Source organism: Anthonomus grandis, chromosome 11, assembly GCF_022605725.1.
Source record: "Anthonomus grandis grandis chromosome 11, icAntGran1.3, whole genome shotgun sequence".
NCBI lineage: Eukaryota > Metazoa > Arthropoda > Insecta > Coleoptera > Curculionidae > Anthonomus > Anthonomus grandis.
In genome coordinates, this window is record NC_065556.1 from 440,861 (window position 1) to 460,790 (window position 19,930).

At 33.4% G+C, this 19,930-nt stretch overlaps 1 protein-coding gene across 1 annotated transcript in view; it reads right to left on the reverse strand.

Moving 5' to 3' along the window:
- LOC126742182 (retinol dehydrogenase 13-like) overlaps positions 1 to 19,930 on the reverse strand; it is a 51,730-nt gene that overhangs the window by 16,287 nt on the left and 15,513 nt on the right. The window contains exon 2 of the mRNA XM_050448759.1: positions 9,478 to 9,801. Coding sequence (XP_050304716.1) covers positions 9,478 to 9,801 — 324 coding nt within the window. The remainder of the gene's footprint in view (positions 1 to 9,477; positions 9,802 to 19,930) is intronic.

A 19,930-nucleotide genomic window follows, 5' to 3' on the forward strand; every position in this document is an offset into this window, starting at 1 on the left:
ATAATTATTATAATTATTCTTGTAGCATGTATGTATTATTACTATTGTAGGAAACATAGGAATAATGTAAAAATGGACATAGAATTAACATCCCTCGAAAACCAACCCCGGTTTTCTGAGACCTAAAGAGGGGAGAAGTTATATGGCCATTTATGCCTATGTATATTTTTATTCATTCTCTTTCGCTTCATCCAGCTTGTTCAGCATTTATTTTATATATATACCAGTTGCTTTGCAGGCGCGAATTAGTCATTAAACGGTAGTCTTTAAGCAAACTTCATGTTAGTTTGTAAGTTGCTTTAATTGTATTCTTCTTTTTAATTAAACGAATTGTTTTTTAAAAAAGGAAGTTTCAATTAATAAAATAAAAGTGTATCTAAGAATGGAAGCTGATTATTTGTTTCTTGTTCGAAGGTAAATTTAATAGATGGAAAACAGTTATTGAGTTGTTCTACAAAATTATCAATATTGCATTTGCTTTTGTCGAACACAGCAAACACATCATCAACATATCTTAACCAAACTCGTGGCAAGTAATGGAATGTATTTTTTGCATTTAACTCAAAACGGTTCATAAAGAGCTCTGCTAGGAAAGGAGAGAGGCAATTACCCATGGCTGTACCTTCTAGTTGTTCATAGTATGAGTTGTTATATTGAAAAATATTTTATGACATACAAAGTTTTGTTAATTTAATTATTTCTTGGATATTATCGAAACCATTACTTTCCAGAAGTTCAATGAGATATTCCAAAGTTTCTGGTATCAATGGTTGGGAACAAAGAAAATACATCGAAAAAACCCATAATTTCATTTTCCCTTAGAATTCAATTATTGACTTTTGTAATAAACTGTTGGCTGTTTTTGACTGAAAAACATTCATAAGGTAATTTTAATGTTTCAAACTGATTTACTAAAAACTATGAAATGTTGTAATTTGGAGATCCTATAGTGGAGACAATTGGTCTTATTTTATTGCCAGGTTTATGGATTGTTGGTAAACAATATAATTTTGGATTTGTTGGGTTCGAAAGTTGTAACGTGAATTTTTCTGAAGAGGAAACAAGGTTTGTGCAGTCATTTAATGCTATCTTAACCTGCGAAATCATTTTTGATAAGGGGTTTTTAGAAATCTTTTTATATGGGCCATCAATTTTCAATAAGATCATTAACTCGTTTAAAATATTCTGGTTTTTCTGAAACAACTTTGTTTCGAATGAAATGAATGAAAATAAGCAATTTTTTGTTGCAATATCATAAGATCCTATCTTGACGAGAGGCTTTCATAGAGCTTTAAGTTACAAAATCTGTTAGGAAACCCAAAAGATAAAATAAAGTCTGGGATCTATGAGATTAATTGCAACGATTGTGATAAAAAGTACATATATAGGACAAACCAGAAGATCAATTAATGTCAGATTTAAAGAACATGTAGCTCATGTGAAATATGGAAGAATTGAAAAGTCAAGTGTGGCTGAACATGTTTTAAATACTGGTCACTTTGTAGGGATAGACGACTTAAAATTACTTAAACCAGTTAATAACAATATAAATGAGATGCATACGAAAGTTTAGCAATATTCAAAAATCAAAAAAACATTCTTAACAGGGTTAAAGGACCAATCGCTTATTATCAATTGTATAGTTTAGGTTAGTGTTTAAGATTTTTTCTCTAATGGTTACATTATTAGTATATAAGACCATTTGTAAGTAGTTTTAGTTTAGTTTTAATCTTCTCCCGAAGATGCTAACATCGTTGGCGAAACACGTGTCGAGATAAAAAATAAAGAGTATTGGTTAGTGATAAAACTGTCTCGTAATTTTAATTGGTCTTCCAGGGCCGTTTTGACCCACCTGACCAGATGAGCCGGAGTGTGCAGAAGGGCTGTCAATCAACAAAGAATCGCAACGCCTAACAGGGTGACCGTAAAGTAAGGAATAAATCCAATATTTCGTAATTTTTTTTATTAAACTCTTGGACCCTTTGAATCCCCCCCTTCGACCCAAGTTCAAGCGTTTTGGGTTTATGACGCGGAAAACAAAAGAATAATTGGTGTCAATAGTTATTATGGTTGAGAGTTCTGTGCGTATTTTGGTAACGTTTTATTAGTTCGTCAGTCTACTGTCGTTTTTTTAACCTTAAGTTACATTAATATGTGGCTTACTGAGACATAGCGCATAGAAATCTTGATGATTATTGGCTACGGTAATCGAATTAAAATGGTTTAGGAAGTTTGTGAGTTATTTAATCAAAAATACCCCCATCATCCACCAATATCGCAACCGATAGTTAGCAAGATTTAAAAGAAGTTTAGCCAATTCGGTCATGTAAGAGATGTTCCTAGATGTGGGCGTCCTTAAAATGATGAAAATAACCAGTTAGAACTTTTATTGGCGGTAGCAAAGGTCACGGATATTGGAAAAATAAGTGTTCTTAAAATACTACATACGATTAAATATGACTCTTATAAGATATAAGTTCATCAAGAATTCTTGGAAGGAAACTTTGAGAGGCGCCTTGAATTGTATGAGATCTTGTAAAGTATGTGTTTGAAAATATACTTTTTTTCCGATGAAACCACTTTCTGCTTAAATGGTGGCGTAAATACCCAGAATTATTGGTACTGGTCCGATGTAAAACCACACTTGATGAGGGAAAGACATTTAATTAAAAAATGAACGAAGAAAATTTAACAGGTGAGAGATACGCGAGTTTTAGAACGGGACCTTGTTTCAGCTTTGGTTACCCTTTTACCTGAGGTAGAACGTCCGGCAAATCCGGAACATCATAATATTTGCTATGGAAGTTCGAACTTATTTGCACGACACTTTGTCAAACAGGTGGATTGAAAGGAGCGGTGTTATTGAGTGGCCACTAAGATGACCTGATCTAACATCACTAGACTTAGCCATAGAAAAGCCAAACAACAAATCTAGATGATTTAAAACAACGCAACCACTTACAAACACGTCGAATAACGGCTAAAATGGTTTGACATGTGCAGCAGGAATTTGTAGATCGATTAGTGTATTGTCAGTTGACTAACGGAAGACATTTCCAACATTTGCTGAAATAAAATTATTTTTAAGTTTACAAAGACTTGAATGAGAATAACTCCAAAACGCTTGGACTTAGGTATAGCACATGCTACATGAAAAATGATTAAAATTGTAAGGTCAATTAAAAAAATGCAATAAAAACATTGAGTTGCAAAAGGTTGCAAGTTGAAAAAAAAATGTTAGCAAAGCTTTTTTAAGACACCCTGTATAAGGTTTTTTTTCACAAAATATGCCTCGAAAAAAAATTAAATCGACGGGTCCGAGCGATTTAAAAAAAAAACAAAAATTCTGCGAGAAATTGAATTTATTCTTTACTTTACGACCAACCTGTATGCATATTAGGAGCATGCTATAAGATTCTGCAAAGTAAACCACACAACTGAAATTTCGAGAAGCATAAAATTTGGATGGGAAGCTTTTAGTATACTGAATAAATTTAACTACATCATATTCAGGGTGAATATGATGTTGTCGGACTATCTGAAACACGGTTAAAACCAAATATCTCAAACTTAATAATAAACGTACCTGGCTATCAAATCTTTAGGAATGATCGATCAAGCAGGGGTGGGGGATTGGCTCTTTATGTTAAGAACAACTTACAAAGTTTGAAGTTCGATATCACATCAAATGAAACATGCGAGGAATTATGGATCGAGTTGAAATATGTGAATACGACTTATATGGTTGGTGTTATTTATAGACCTCCGAAGGGCAGAGTGGGGGAATTTTTGGAGAATTTTGAAAAGAGGTTGGCTGATTTTCAACCAGTGGATATAATCTGTGTGGGTGATATTAATGTAAATCTCTTGAATTTGGGTGATCAGAACATTTCTAGTTCGACAAAATCTTTGAATATGTTGAGTCTTTAAATTTGCGACAGGTTATAATGGCAGTAAATAAATAAAGTCGCTTGCTACCGGAGCGGATCAAATAAATCTTGATATGTTGCTATTATGTGTGGATACGATTTTGCCGTACATAGTTTATATTGTCAATTCTTGTATGTTAGAAATGTGTATGTTTTCCTAATGTTTGGAAGGTGTCAAAGATTTATCCACTTTTAAAAAAACAAAACATTGATGATAATAATGTTCTTAGGCCCATAAGTATATTGCCAGTTTTATCCAAGGTTATGGAGAAGATAATGAATGCTCAGATAAGGGAGTATCTTGATTCCCACAAAATCTTACCAGAATATCAGTCAGGGTTTAGATCGGGGTTTATCACATTCATTTGGCACTGAGCGTTATTGTGTTGTTATAGTAGTTATTTATTATCCTAGTAATGTCAATATACATATATGTGTATGGCGTGTGTGTGGAATAGTATAGGATTATGTTATGAGTAACATAGATAATATGGTATTATTTTGTAAATATGTATAATTAAAGATGTTAAATAAATCCGTTAAATAGTATCATGTGAACAGTGGCAAGTAAAAGACTTATTATTATTATTATTATTATTATTATTATTATTATTATTATTATTATTATTATTATTATTATTATTATAATTAGCCAGTTAAGGCTCGCACTCCCTCTAAGGGGGGGAGGGGCGGGTGATCATTTACTTATCCCAGATACCTGCGATATCAAAAGGATTAAGCTCTGTGGTCTGTGGGGGCCTTTTCGGTGTCCTTAAGTGACCTGAAATGTAGAGTTATCTCCTAGAAATTTCCGGGTGCTGCGAGCAGTTGCCAGTAGTACTGCCTTTTGCATGTGCTTATATAGATGTTCTCCAGTTCCTAGTTGTTTAAGGTATTCCAGTAGACTCTTCGGTATTACACCCGTTGTCGATATAACAATTGGGATGGTCTGAACATTATCCATTCTCCATTGCCTTCCGATTTGAATTTCTAGATCTCTGTATTTGGCGATTTTCTCAGTGTGTTTCTCTTGCAGATTATTGTTGTTCGGTATGGCTACGTCAATTAGAGTTGTTTTCCTGGAAATTTTATCTATTAAAATAAGATCTGGTCTATTATGCCTTACATGTTGATCGGTAAGTACACTGCGGTCCCAATATAACTTATATCGGTCATTTTCCACTACGGGTTCTGGAGTATATTTATAATACGGAACCTTCTCTGTTGTAATAAGTTCCAACTTCATTGCCAACTCTTGATGTAAAATTTTCCCAACTGAGTCGTGCCGTTTTTTGTATTCTGTCGCTGCAAAGGCCTGACATCCTCCTATTATGTGCTGGATTGTCTCTGATGTTTGGCATCCATACCGGCATTTGTCGTTTTGTACGGACGGATCTCTGACGATGTGCTTGAGATAATTTCTTGTTGGTATAACCTGATCTTGAATGGCGAGTAGAAAGCCCTCGGTTTCTGGAAACATCTTGCCTGATACCAACCAATAGTTTGACGAAGCAGTGTCGACATGATTTTGGCTGATCTCATTAGGATGCCGCCCATGAAGGGGCTTCTCCATCCAGATGCGGAGTTTTTCCTGGTCCGTATGATGGTAGCTGCGCGCTTCCTCGCTCTTAAGTTGTAGAGGAGTGGAATCGTCTATTTGATTTATTGCGCGATGCAGCGTGGAATTTTTTTCTTGTCTGTAAAAATAGGATCTTAAGTTAGTGATTTGTTTTTCAAGTTGTTTACCCAGATCTATTAATCCTCTTCCTATAAGGTGGCGGGGAAGCATTGTTCTTTCAGTGGCACTTCGAGGGTGGTGGTTGTGCGTTTTAGTAAGTAGGGTCCTCACTTTTCTTTGTAGCCTTTCTATGTCTGTCCTACTCCAATTAATTACCCCAAAAGAATAACTAAGAGCTGAATATGCGTAGGAGTTAAGTGCCTTAAACATATTTTTGCTGTTGAGATTGGTTCTCAAAACTTGTCTTACCCTTTTCACAAACTCGTTAGTCAGTTCGCATTTCATTGTTTGTTGTTCAATCGTTTGTGATTGTTTCATCCCCAAGTATTTGTAAATTTCGTGTTCGCCCATGGCCTCGATGGTCTGGACATTCTGCATCTGATATTCTCCTGGCTGAATTTTTCCTCGGATTATATTGAGAGTACGGCATTTATCTAGTCCAAATTGCATGCCGATGTCGTTGGAGAACTCTTCTACTATATGCAGCATTTGGTTTAGCTGGTTCCTAGTTGTAGCCATTATTTTTAAATCATCCATATACAGTAAGTGATTTAACTTTGCAATCTCGGTGTTATTATCTCGGATGCTAAACCCATAATTGGTAGAGTTAAGACGGTTCGAAAGAGGGTTCATAGCAAGGCAGAACCATAATGGGCTCAGTGAGTCCCCTTGGAAGATTACTGTTCGAATTGGAATGTTGTGTGTACTTACTGCGCTTTTACCCTGTACTTCGAGCTGGATCGTTGTTCTCCAACTTGTCATAGCGCTCTCTAGAAAAGACAAAGTATTGCCATCAACTTTATACACTTTTAATATGTTTATAAGCCATTCGTGTGGTACTGAGTCGAAGGCTTTCTTATAGTCGACGTAGGCAGTAAAAATATTTCTCTTGTTGTGATATGCCTGGTTGTTGATGACAGAGTCGATAATAAGTTGTTCTTTACAGCCCATAGACTTTTTAGCGCATCCTTTTTCTTGTGCGGCTATGATGTTGTTTTCCTCACAGTGTTGATAAATGCGCTGTGTTAAAAATGAAGTGATAATTTTATACAAAGTAGGTAGGCACGTTACCGGTCGGTACTTAGACGGATCTTGTGTGTTGTTCTGGTCTTTAGGCAGTAGATAGGTTACTCCTTGCGTTAGGAACGCTGGCATTTCCTGTGGGTTAAGAATAACGTGGTTAATTAATTCTGAGAGTTTAGGATGCACACTCCGTAGTTTCTTTAGCCAAAAGTTATGAACTCCATCTGGGTTAGGTGATTTCCAATTATGCAGTTTTTGGATAATCTGGTTGACTTCCTCGATAGTGAATGATCGATGTTCCATCTGGTTATATTTATTACTATTTTGTTTCTCTTCAGTAACCCAGCTTGCGTTGATATTGCATGTTGTTTGAGTTGCAAGTTGTTTGGCCCAAAAATCCTGAATTTGTTCTTTCGTGAGGTATTGCTTATCTGGGTGATCTGATTTTGAATTTAGCTCTCTATAAAATTGTTTTTCTGCCTTTTCAAAACAGGTCAGTCATGTTCAGGTCTTGTATCTTCGTAGGCGCCCTGAAAATAAGGAAAGTTTCTGTTTTAGAGTATCCAGGCATTGTTGAGCTGTATTATTTTCTGGTTCATGCCGAGTGTGGATGTTGTTTCTCTGCAAAATTTCATCAACTTTCTGTTTTAGTCTATTTGTTCGTGTACCCCTCAGATATTCTGTTAGTTGGCCGATATCTTTTCGAAACCTCTGAATTTTTCGTTGAAGTCTGGTCTCCCATGGCGGTATCGGGAGCTCGGTTCTTGCAGAGTCATTGTGGATCCTTATCTTAATCTTCATGGTTTTAGCAACGGCAGTTGCTGCGCTATAAACTAAAAGGTGAAGAGATTGCATGTTATTAATATTTAAAAGATAAGGTGGAAGAATTTTAGTGTTTAAAAGTTCCATAATTTGACCTAGTTTTTTTGAAGAGTTTACTTTTGGAAGTTTGGGTCTTATCAGTGGGTTGGTTCCTTCAAATTCTAGCATCGCACGTGCCATTTCTGCAGATAGTTCGTGATATAGCTCAGAATTGTCCTCCTGGGTGTTTTCGGTAGTGTTAAGTTCCTGTGTGTTATTTAATACGTTTTCTATTACAGGTTGCTTCTCAGCTGGTTCATTGTTAGCGGAGTCTTGTTCGTTGTTAATTTGCGCTTGTATTTCTTCTTTAATGGTATTGAGTCTTGTCTCTGGAATTAGGTGATTATGCATTATTACCCGATACTGGTCGGCTACTCTCTGTTCGGTAACTTGGAGATGTGGATAAATTTTTCTAAATTCGGCATGTAAAGGTTGTCTGTAGCCGATCATTTCTCGTCCCAGGTTGGTCACTTTATAAAAGCTGCGCATGACGGTTTCATTCATCGCAGATGTCCATTTCATGCGCTGTCTTTGTAGTCCCGCCTGGGTGAGCGCTGGCTGAATTTCCTGCGCAGCACCTTCAGCGAGGGGGGCTCGTGATGGTGTTGGGCTCTCCTGGTCGTTTTGTTGTTGAAGAGGAGGAGGTGTAGTTTCTTGAATGACAGGTTGCCGTCTCCTTAACTCCCTGCCACCGACGGTCCGCATACTGTCATGTCCAGCGCCGGCTCCAGACATGCCCTGGCGATCCCCAGGCAGCGACCTTTCTCCGAGGCATCTTCCGCTTCGTGTCTCCATTTCCATGGGTGTACCACCATTTAACCCTGGTGGTCCAGGTTGTTCTTTTATTATTATTATTATTATTATTATTATTATTATTATTATTATATGTTTAAGAGCAAAATTCAGAACAATCTAAAAAGACACATCGTGACGGCACGATTTGATGTTTTATAGATAAGTTACTAGTAAAAATCACCTGCACTTAGATCTATCATGTGACATTGATAACATATAAAGATCAAAGAGATTTAGTTATTTATTTTCATCACTCTACAGATTTATATCCAATTATTAAGTGTGAACGAAAAAGACAATAAAAAAATATTTATGATATAACGCAAAAACTACCGATACAAAAAAAGAGCTCTCTATATAAAAAAAGATCTTAATTAGAAAAATTACAGTTATATGAAAATAAAAGGATATTTGTGGTTAAGAAAAGTGTAATTTTTTAATAAAATTGATTTTGAACAGAATTATATGTGTCTTGTGTGTTTTTGATACTTGTTCGAGGTCTTGATAGGTAAAACGTTTGTGGGTTTCCGACTGATATACGAGGCAAATGAAATTTAAGTTGTTCTAACATTTCAGGCAAACATTTCATGTTATTTACCAATTTATGTAAAAACTGCAAATTAGCAAATTTCTACCTTTTCTCTTGTATAAGAAATAAAAATCTTTTCAATAGTTGTGTGTGTGGAAAACTAGTTTTTGGGTACACTCCGTCGCACTTAAACCATAGAAATTTCAGAAATTTTCTATGGATATTTTCAATATCATAAATATGGTTTTGGTAATGGGGGGACCAGGCCTGAGAAGCATATTCGAGTATAAACCTTTGAGATTCTGAGAGTTGTGTATTATGAAACCCAACATTCTGTAGCTACAGTTGCCAATAAGTCTTATATGTGATTTAAAGGAAAGAGAACTGTTAAAAATTACCCTCAAGTATTTAAAAACTGTTGATCTGGGTACGTTAACATTATTAATATTATAATCGTAAATAATTAGGTTTTTCTTTTAGCGAAAAGAGACAACTAGCTAGCACTTTAGCTGTATAAGTTTATATTTCTGATTGGCTTAAAAATCTTTGGTCTATATTTAGTTATAAATCTTTGATGTCATACTAAAGCTAGAGTGACTCACCTAATAACAAATGAGTCAACAAAAAGTGTCCAAAATAATTAATCTGCATCGTCCTCTCCAGCCCGTCTTCGGTATAACAAATATTGACATCTCCTATGCCAGCATTATTAATTAAAATATCCAGCCTTGGCTCAGTTAAGTTTATATTCTCGGCTAAATCGCGTACAGATTTAAATAAAGCCAAGTCTAAGTGTTTGCCTATTACATTATTGTTATGTGTTTTTTCTATGGTACATTGAACTGCGTTTTTGGTATCAGTCACATCAGCTATTATGACGCGACATCCTTTCGATGCTAGGGTTAGTGCTGTTTGATAGCCAATACCTGAAAAAAAAACAGAAGAAATCTATCTTAGTTTTTTTAAAAACGCAAGCAAGACTAAGAAATTAAAGCGTCTGGTATTTTACAAAAAACTCAAACAATTATTTACAACTACAAATACAACTTTTTTTTGGAGTAATCGTTAGTTTGTTATTGAAATTATGTATAATGTTGTTTTTCTACTATCGTGTGTAAAGTATTTATTTATACATTTAGAATCTTTGAAGCTAAGCGGTTCAGTACAAAGTCTTATGGTTATCAAGTTTTTTGATTTTTAGTGAAAATTTTTTCTGTTTTTGTTTTCTGTCATTACTAAAACAGAACATCACGCTATATTAAATTATTTTTAACTCTACTATTATTATTATGATAATGCAGATTTTAACGTTTGTGATGGTTTATTGATATACACCAAAAAATCCTTAAACCCTATAATATGCACAGGGAAGCAGATTACAAGTAGAATTAGTATTACTAACTTAACTTTTATCTTGGAAAATTTATGTGTTAGCTTGGAGGTTTGCTATCGCTCCCCAAATTCTAATACACTCAACTTTTTAACTGATTTAAGCCATTACCTTGAAAATAAAAAAAAATGTGATGTAGCCTTATTTTTAAGGGACATAAACTTGAATATTTCAAATGATGGTAACAATATGGTCAATCAATATGTATCACTTTTAAATAGCCATGGCTTTTTTTCATTATATGAGGATGTTACAAGACCTGATTCACAAACTTGTATAGATCATGTATTTCTCAAAACTAAAATTAAAGAAAATATACTTAAATTTAATCCATATATAGTAAATCACGATATAACAGATCACTTGCCTATATTAATAAATATTGTTTCAAATAAAAATAAACCAGAAAACTCTAAAATAAATGACATAACCATTAGAAACATAAATTATCAAAAATTAATCGAATTGGCCAAAAACAGAAACTGGAATGAAATATCTACACAAAACGACCCTAACTTAGCCTTGAATCTTTCGGTAAAAAATATATCTGAAATAATAAATCAGTCATACTATGAAAGAGTGTTAAACACAAGAGTTAAAAAAATTAAACCTTGGATATCGCAAGGTATAATTACTTCAATAAAAACTAGAGACAAATTAAAACAAAAATTAAGGAAAAATCCTACACCAGAAAAAATCTTTGAATATAAACAGTACAGAAATAAACTGAATAATCTGATCAAAAATACAAAAAATGATTACTACAAAAATAAAATTCAGGAAAATAGTAATAACATAAAAAAAATATACAATTTTATAAATGAGGCTGTAAATGAAGATGGGAATGAGGGTGAAAGGAAAATAAAAGTGATTAGGTCGCAAAGTGGTGATCAAATAATAAATCCTATAGAGATCGCTAATCATTTTAACAAGCATTTCATGAATGTTGGTTTAAACCTATCAAAAAGCATTAATACTCCCCCTTACCCCTTTGTAATAGCTGGGTACTTAGGGCAAGTAAAACAAAGAAGATTCCCCATCTAAAACTGTTTATTGAATGAATTGAAAAATATTTCCATACAAAAGCAATTGAACAGCGTTACAGTTACCTAATTAGACACGAGCCGCGATATAGCTTATTTTGCAAATAGCTGCTATACTAGGTCGACTAATTATTGCAACCAACTATTAATGTTTATAATAAATAAAATGTAACCTACTTTGCTTTTAACGAATTTGCCTAATATTATAAATAATTCCTTTACATCATCCCCTTTTGGAGAAGGACCTTCACTATGGCCACTTGTGAAGGTCATTCTTCGGGAAAATATAAGACATTAAACATTTTTTAAATGTTGAATTACATTTATTACTTAACCTACCGATTCTTAAAGTTAAGCTTAACTTAATAAAAAAAAAGACTTGAAAAACCTATAAAAAACTTAATCCTAAACCTTAAAATACCTATAAGCGACTTTGCAAAGTCAGTATATATGATTACATTTCTTACTTAAAAATACTCCCATAAGTACACAAACAATAAATTATAAGTACATGAATATAATATAACTACAAAAATATCAAATTAATCTTATTTATACAAAATATTTTCTCACGCGGTTTTTGTGTAAAGTAATTGATTTTCCTTTATCGTCCTTTTTTTTTAGCAGTTTGGACCTTCTGTGCCGATAACTGAAAAAGGACCATTGTACCACGAGTCAAATTTATGCCGACTTTCATTTGTAACCGTAACTAAATCACCTGGACTCAAATTGGATACTTTTGCGTTTATGTCAAGTTGGGCTTTTCTGTCCAACTTTGCTCGTTTAAGAAACTCCCCTGCCATTTTATGTGCCAATTGTAGCCTATAACGAAATTCTTGATCGTAAGCATCTATATTGTACAATGGATCAACTTGAGAGTTATTCAATGAATCTTGAAAATCAGCTTTTTTCCCAAATACCAGCTCGAACGGGGTAAAATCATGATAAGAACTTGGTGTCGTGTTGTAACAAAATGCGTAGTATTGAGTCCATGTAGACCAGTCTGTTTTTGAATCGTTAATGTACATCCTTAGATATTCATTTAAAACGCGATGATTTCGTTCACAGCCTCCAACTGTTTGGCTGTGATAAGCTGTTGAGATTTTATGATCTATTTTTAGGAATTTAGTTACATTTTCAAGTACCTGGTTTTTATATTCGGTTCCCATATCTGTCCTAATTTCTCGCATAGGACCATAAATAAGAATGAAATTTTTAACAATAGCTTTTGCAACAGTTGAAGCTTGTTTGTCTGATATTGGAATAATTACTACGTATTTTGTTAGTTCGCATTGTATGGTTACCGCATATTCGAAACCGTCGTCAGATTTGGGAAATCTGTCGATTGTATCTATACAGACAATATCAAAAGGCTTTTGGGGGGTTGGGGTAATTACTAGTGGTTCATCGAGTTTAATTTTAATTTTGTTTACTTGGCATTTATGACACTTTTTTATAAAATTGGCGACGTCGCGTGACATATTTTTCTAAGTAAAACTAGCCTTCAACTTTTTTAAAAGTCGTTTTTGGCCACAATGTCCGCCCAATATAGGGTTAGCATGGTAATCCTCAATTAATTTTATTTTTTCATTTTGATTTGTAACTAATTTCTTTACTTGCGAAAGAGCAATACTAGTATTTTTTAAAATTTTAAGGCCTATCTCTTTAAACTTATTAATTGCGCATAAATTAAAAATTGAATCTCCTAAGCTTAGTTTTATTTTGTTTATATTTAAATCTCCAGCTATATTATCCAACTGAGACAACATATACTCTAATGCAATGTTGCCATTTGAGATTTTAAAAGTTTTTTGTGCATATAACTTGTTTTTGTACCTAATAAGCATCCTAAGATGATTAGGTCTAACTTGAAAATGCAGTGAAGGTAATTTAATAATGTCAACATTACGCACTGCTTCGTACACATATGGTTTTAATATTGGTTGTTGCAACACTGGTTTATTAATTGATTCGGTAGTTCTAGACATAGATCGAGTAATAGCCAATACCTGAGTAATGCCTCTATGAACGTCTTGAAGTTCATGAATACTAATTCTACTAAGAGCATCGGCGCAAACGTTTTGCGTACCTTTTACGTATTCAATATCGAAATTATATTCTTCTAAGTCTAGTCTGATTCTCGTAAGCTTAGATGAAGGATCTTTCATGGAAAATAAATATACCAGCGGTCTATGATCTGTACGCACTAAAAATTTTGTACCGTAAATATAGCAATGAAAATGTTTAATTGCCCAATGAACTGCTGTTAATTCTTGTAAAATGGCTGGTTTATTGGATTCTCCCTTGGTAAATGACCGGGAGGCATACGCCACTGGCAAATCGTTGCCATTAAAATTTTGTGAAAGAACTGCAGCGCATGCAATTTTTGAGGCATCTGTTGTTATTATAAATGGTTTCGTAAAGTCAGGGTATTGCAATATTTTAGGTGAAATTAAAGAATTTTTTAGTTCATCAAAAGATTTTTGACAATCTGGCGTCCATGTAAAAGTAACATTTTTTCTAGTTAACTTATTAAGATGAGCTGATATTTCTGCAAACCTAGGTATAAATCGGCGATAGTAGTTTGTAAAGGCAATGAACCGCTTGACCTCGTCAGCAGTTTTGGGTACTGGATACTTATTTATGATGTCATATTTACTATCGTCGGGTAATATACCTTTGTTTGTTATTTTGTGACCTAGATATGTTACTTCATTTTTAAAGAATTTGCACTTTTCAGGATTTAATTTTAAGTTAAATTTTCTGCATGTTTCAAAAACTTTATACAGGTTTTCAAAATGATGATTTTCAGAACAACCGATCACGATAAGATCATCTATATACAAAAAAGCTCTTTCAGGGGTAATGCCGGCGAATGCCATTGACATCATCCGCTGAAAGCTGTTTGGGCTAACTGATAGTCCAAAAGGTAAACGTGTAAATCTGAAAGATCCCGCATCAACACTAAACTGAGTTACGTCTCGAGAGTTTTCACATAAGGGTACCTGGTGAAAACCACTAATAAGATCAATTACTGAAAACCACCGAGCTCTTCCTAGCTGATTTAATATATCATCGATACGAGGAAGTGGAAACTTGTCAGCAATGAGTTTTTTATTTAGCTGGCGAAAATCAATGACTAACCTCCATGCTTTTTGACCGCTAGGAGATTTTTTGGGTACCAGCAAAACTGGGTTATTATAGTTGGAGATTGATGGCTCTATAATATTTTGTTCCAGTAATTTATTGACTTGTTTGTTTATTTCTTTTTTTTGAGTATGCGGAATTCTATAATTTTTAATATACACTGGTGACCTATCAGTTAGTCGGAGTTCTTGTTGATAAAAGTTGTTAACTGTTATTTTATCTGACTTAAGGGCAAAAATATCTGAAAATTCGTTGCATAACTTAATTAATTTTTCTTTGACAAACTCAGGTACATCTTTAACATTAAGCTGCGTCATGAGATTAGAATTTCTATCGTTATATTCTGTATCGATTTTATAGATATTAAATTCTGCTAGGCTTGTCGTTTTTAGCTGAATATTATTAAGAGTCACGTTTTCGCTTGTTGTATTAATAATCTTAACAATAGGGGAATGTTTTGAGACAATAGTTCTCGCAACAAAGATACCAGACCTTAGTTCCGCATTTTCTACTACTGAATCTTCTTTAACAAATTGTAGGCTTTTTATCTTTCGTAGTACCTCACACCTAGCTGGAATAACTATAGAGTCTTCAGAAATACTATTTCGAATCGGTATAATAATATTATTGTCATTCGGCCTAATAGTCATAGTCCAATCCGAATAGTTTAAATTACATTTGAATTTAGCGATAAAATCTCGACCCAATATTGCATCTGTCGGGATCGGAAATGAGGAATCTACTACGTGAAAAGAATGTTCGACTTCGTGTCCATTAACAGAAATGACCGTTCTTGCAATACCTAAAGTTGTGATAACTTCATCTGTTACTCCTTTAATTTGACTAGGGGTGTGTGTGTTTATAATTTTGTTTGGACTAATTGTGTCATTTTTAAATATAGAAATATCTGCACCAGTATCGATTAAAAAAGTGTTTTCCTGACCAGTCATTTCTGTAAAAAATATAACAAAGTTGGAGAAGGAAAGGTTCATGTTAAACACATTATTTACGAGATATCCCCCAACCTCCCGGTTTGGGGGTCCATTTCGTTTCCCTGGTCAGGTATTGTGCTAACTGCCCTAACTGACCTGTGAAATGAGTTGTTGGCTCTATTGATATTAGTTTGTCTGTCATTATTATACCTGTTACTTGTATTATTATTAAAACCGCGATTATTTCTACCGCGTTCATTATTGTGCCTATTGAAATTTTGGCTGCGTTTAGTATTATTGTAATAATTATTATTATTATTATTGTTATTAGGTCGCCTACCTCTATTATTATAAAAAACTCTGTTATTATGTCTAAAATTATTTTGACCTGATTTAGCATAGAAAATGTTCGAAGTTGAAGCCTGTGCATTATTATTTATATTTATAAATTTATTGACAACCTCTTGCACTGTGGTAAATGTACCTGCCTCTATAGCTACCCTAGCCCTTTCGGAATTAGCATTTTGAGCTAAGGCTCTTACTGTTTGATCAGTAGAATACTTTGCTGCGACATCGGCGGGGACACCCTCGCTAATAAATGCCGTTTTTAATTTTTCAGCTAGAGATTCAATATCCGAAGCATAACTTACGGTATCTCTAGCATGTTGCCTAAAATTTAATAGCTTTGTTGTTAACAGCTGTGAACTCTCTCCTTTAATTTTTAAACGCAAAGTGTTTATAATTTCTGTAAGGGATGCTTCGGTAGTTATTAAACCTCGAGCCTTACTTACTACGAGCCGTACTAAGTCGTGTTTTAACGTAGGCTACTGCGTTTGCTCCATGATCGCCCGAATTTTCATTAAGTAATGTAAGAGCATCTAAAAATGATTGTAGCCTGTCATGTGAGCCATCAAACTCCTGAGGTACTATTTTCCCAGCCAAATTAAAAAACTCTAAATTTGACAAAGGCATATTTATTTCCTCCTCGTCGCTCGATGATATATAATACTCGTCCAAAATTAACGGATCAATTTTTTTTATACAACTTAATGGTACTTTATATGGAACTTTTAATATCTCAAATGCCCTAACTACTTTATCTCTAATAAAAAGGAATACGTCCTTAGTTTGATTCTTTTGCTGATTATCTAATTGCACCCAATTATCCTTAATAAAGGCTGTCGTTTCATTGAATAACTCTACTAAATTGTCCGTAATATCGACTCTTGTTTCCGGATTTTTTGGTACGGCCTTTTTTATAGCCCTTTTGGAATTATTTATAGCCCTTTGTTTAAATTCCAGTAAAGTTTTATTAATCCTTTCCCAGTTTAAAGACATAGAACCCAATATTATTAGAATAGTTTGCTTAGATGCATAATATTGTCAATTAAAAAATATATAAAATTCACACGCATAAAATAGCATTCCCTTTTTTTCTTAAAAAAAAACAAAAAACATAAAGCATCACTAGACACACCTGTCTAGAATTATAAAAACAGGAATAAAAATAAAATTGAAAATTATAGCTTACTCAGTAGATTATCCTTGGTTGTCCGATAAAATTGCATTCGTATACCCGCACTACTATAGCTGCATTCGATTTACGCGCACTATTTTAGTCACTAAAAAAAACTCGTATCGTTTGTCGTTGGACTGGTTAAGGGTTAATAATAGGGTTTGAAGCGGCAGCATCTCTTCTTAACTGGGCCAAGTTAATCGTAGAAACAGCAAGCTCACGAGTTATTTGCTTCCTAATATGCTTCTTGTACATTTGAAAGGACTTTATGATCACCATCACAATAAGCAAAATAACTATTATGTACAAAACTGCTTTGACGTCCTTTGTAATGTTGTATTCTTGCTCCTGCACTACAAAGTTTGAATTGACTACCCCATTTTCTGTCAAATCTTGGTGAGTGGATTTGCTTTGCCCCATTTTGTTGATTTGCTTATCGCCAGTACACTGTATTTGGAAAAATGAGTAAAAAAGAAACACTTTACTTTTAATCGAGCCCAGAATAATCTTTTTCCTCAACAAAACTTATTATTTCTCCATGATTCGACTGGCCAAGGGTCGCCATGTAATAGCTGGGTACTTAGGGCAAGTAAAACAAAGAAGATTCCCCATCTAAAACTGTTTATTGAATGAATTGAAAAATATTTCCATACAAAAGCAATTGAACAGCGTCACAGTTACCTAATTAGACACGAGCCGCGATATAGCTTATTTTGCAAATAGCTGCTATACTAGGTCGACTAATTATTGCAACCAACTATTAATGTTTATAATAAATAAAATGTAACCTACTTTGCTTTTAACGAATTTGCCTAATATTATAAATAATTCCTTTACACCTTCACAATAAACAGGACATTCCCAAATTCCATGTATTTGAAACCCGTTACTCAGAATGAGATAATTAAATATATAAATTCTTTAAAAAATAATGGCTCACCTGGTAAAAATCTTAAAACTGCTCCATATGCACATTTTACCACCACTTGTACATATTATAAACTTAATTTTTAAAACTGGTGTAGTGCCAAGTCATTTTAAAGTATCTGTGGTGAGTCCAGTTTTTAAGTCCGGAAGTAAGGAATTGATGGATAATTATAGACCAATAAGTGTCATCTCTAACCTGGGAAAAGTCTTCGAAAAATGCTTTAAGGATAGACTGTTATATTATTTTGAACAAAATAATGTACTATCAAAAAATCAATTTGGTTTTACTCGAGGAGTCAGTACAATAGATGCTATATATGAGCTTGTTAGTGATATAACTAAAAGTATGGACAAAAATAAAAAGTGCCTTGCGGTGTTTCTCGACCTAACAAAAGCATTCGATACAGTGTCACACCAAATATTATTACAAACATTAGAAAAATATGGTATCAGAGGCAAAGTATTACAACTTTTACAAAGTTATCTATAAAACAGAATGCAATACACCAAGATAAAAAATAACCTTAGCGATCATGATATCATTAAAATTGGAATACCGCAGGGCACTGTACTAGGACCCCTACTTTTCAATGTTTATATAAATGCAGTGAATGATGTAAAAACTCCTGGCAAAGTAATAACCTATGCAGATGATACAGGAATTATATTTATTGGAGACACATGGCAAGAGGCGAAAGTTAAGTTTCAAGAAGGTCTATCATTAATCAAAAATTTTTTCGACACCTTTAAATTGTCACTAAATCCAAAAAAATCTAAATATATAGCATTTTTCATAAACAGTTCAAATAGACCAAACTTTCAAAATATTATTGTAAACAATATTAATGAACCAATTGCACAGGTAAACTCTATAAAATATTTGGAAGTCCATATAGACAAACATCTAAAATGGGATATACAACGGAAAACGGGATAATCTTAAAATAATACAAAACTCAATAGTAAAGATAATGTTAAAGAGACCTAGGTTATTTTCAACAAAGCAATTATATAATTCTGAAATACAAGATTTGAAAACTCTTTGTATAACAACCTGTTGCTCTTATATTCATAAATTCTATGGTAAACAAAGTATAATAAACCATAGACACCAAACCCGAGCTAATAAACACCAGCAAATTGTACTACCTTATATGATTCGAGATTTTGGTCAACATTCGGCAGTATTTTTAGCTCCAAAATTTTATAACCTTCTCCCAGAAAATGTCAAACAACAGAAATACTTCAAAAAGTTTAATGAGCATGCCCTAAGTTATATATTAGGAAACAAAAGAAAATTTTGTTGATTGATCATAAGTGCTTGTATCAATATTCTGCTTTTCACCAAACTTTTTATTTTCTTACTCGATAGCAATCACAACATAAATACATAAGGGAAAAAGAAAAAAATCTCAGTATGGACATTTATTCAATTATTTATTTTGTTTCAAATATTATAGGTTTTAGGTACCAAAGACTAGAAAATTCTGTAAAATACTACATAATACCTTTGTAGGTAAAATGTATATGTGTATATAGTATATGAATCTTTTTTTTTTCTCTTTTTCTCATTTTTATTGTCTGGTTTTTGATTTTTGTTATGTAGTTTTGGGTAAACTTATTTAAAATGTTAAATATTGTGAACTAATTTATATAACGGCTAGTCTGCTAAGGGTAACAACATTGATATATTAGAATTTTTGAATTGTTTCTACCATAGCACATACAGATACTCTGGTATCTAGGTGCTTTATATTCTTAGAATTGTAATATTTTATATTGAAGTTGAATATATTGAACTTGAACTTGATACTCGCCGGCACAAAATTCCGCTACCCTGAAATATTGGCCAAGTTTGATGTTTTATAAATTTCTTATTTTTTATCAGATTCTCACGATTCTGCCATCAGTTTTTAGATACATTTGTTGTGATTTTTTAAAATCATTCTGTAAACTAGCATTTATCGATTAGGATATATCATACAGGAGTAAAACAAACTGTTGTTTTTTCTCGTAATTTTAAAAGATCCTGTAGGAAAATTAAGGTGGATAATTCTGTTTACATACTGTTCCTTGTAATCTTTGATGTATTCTAAACAT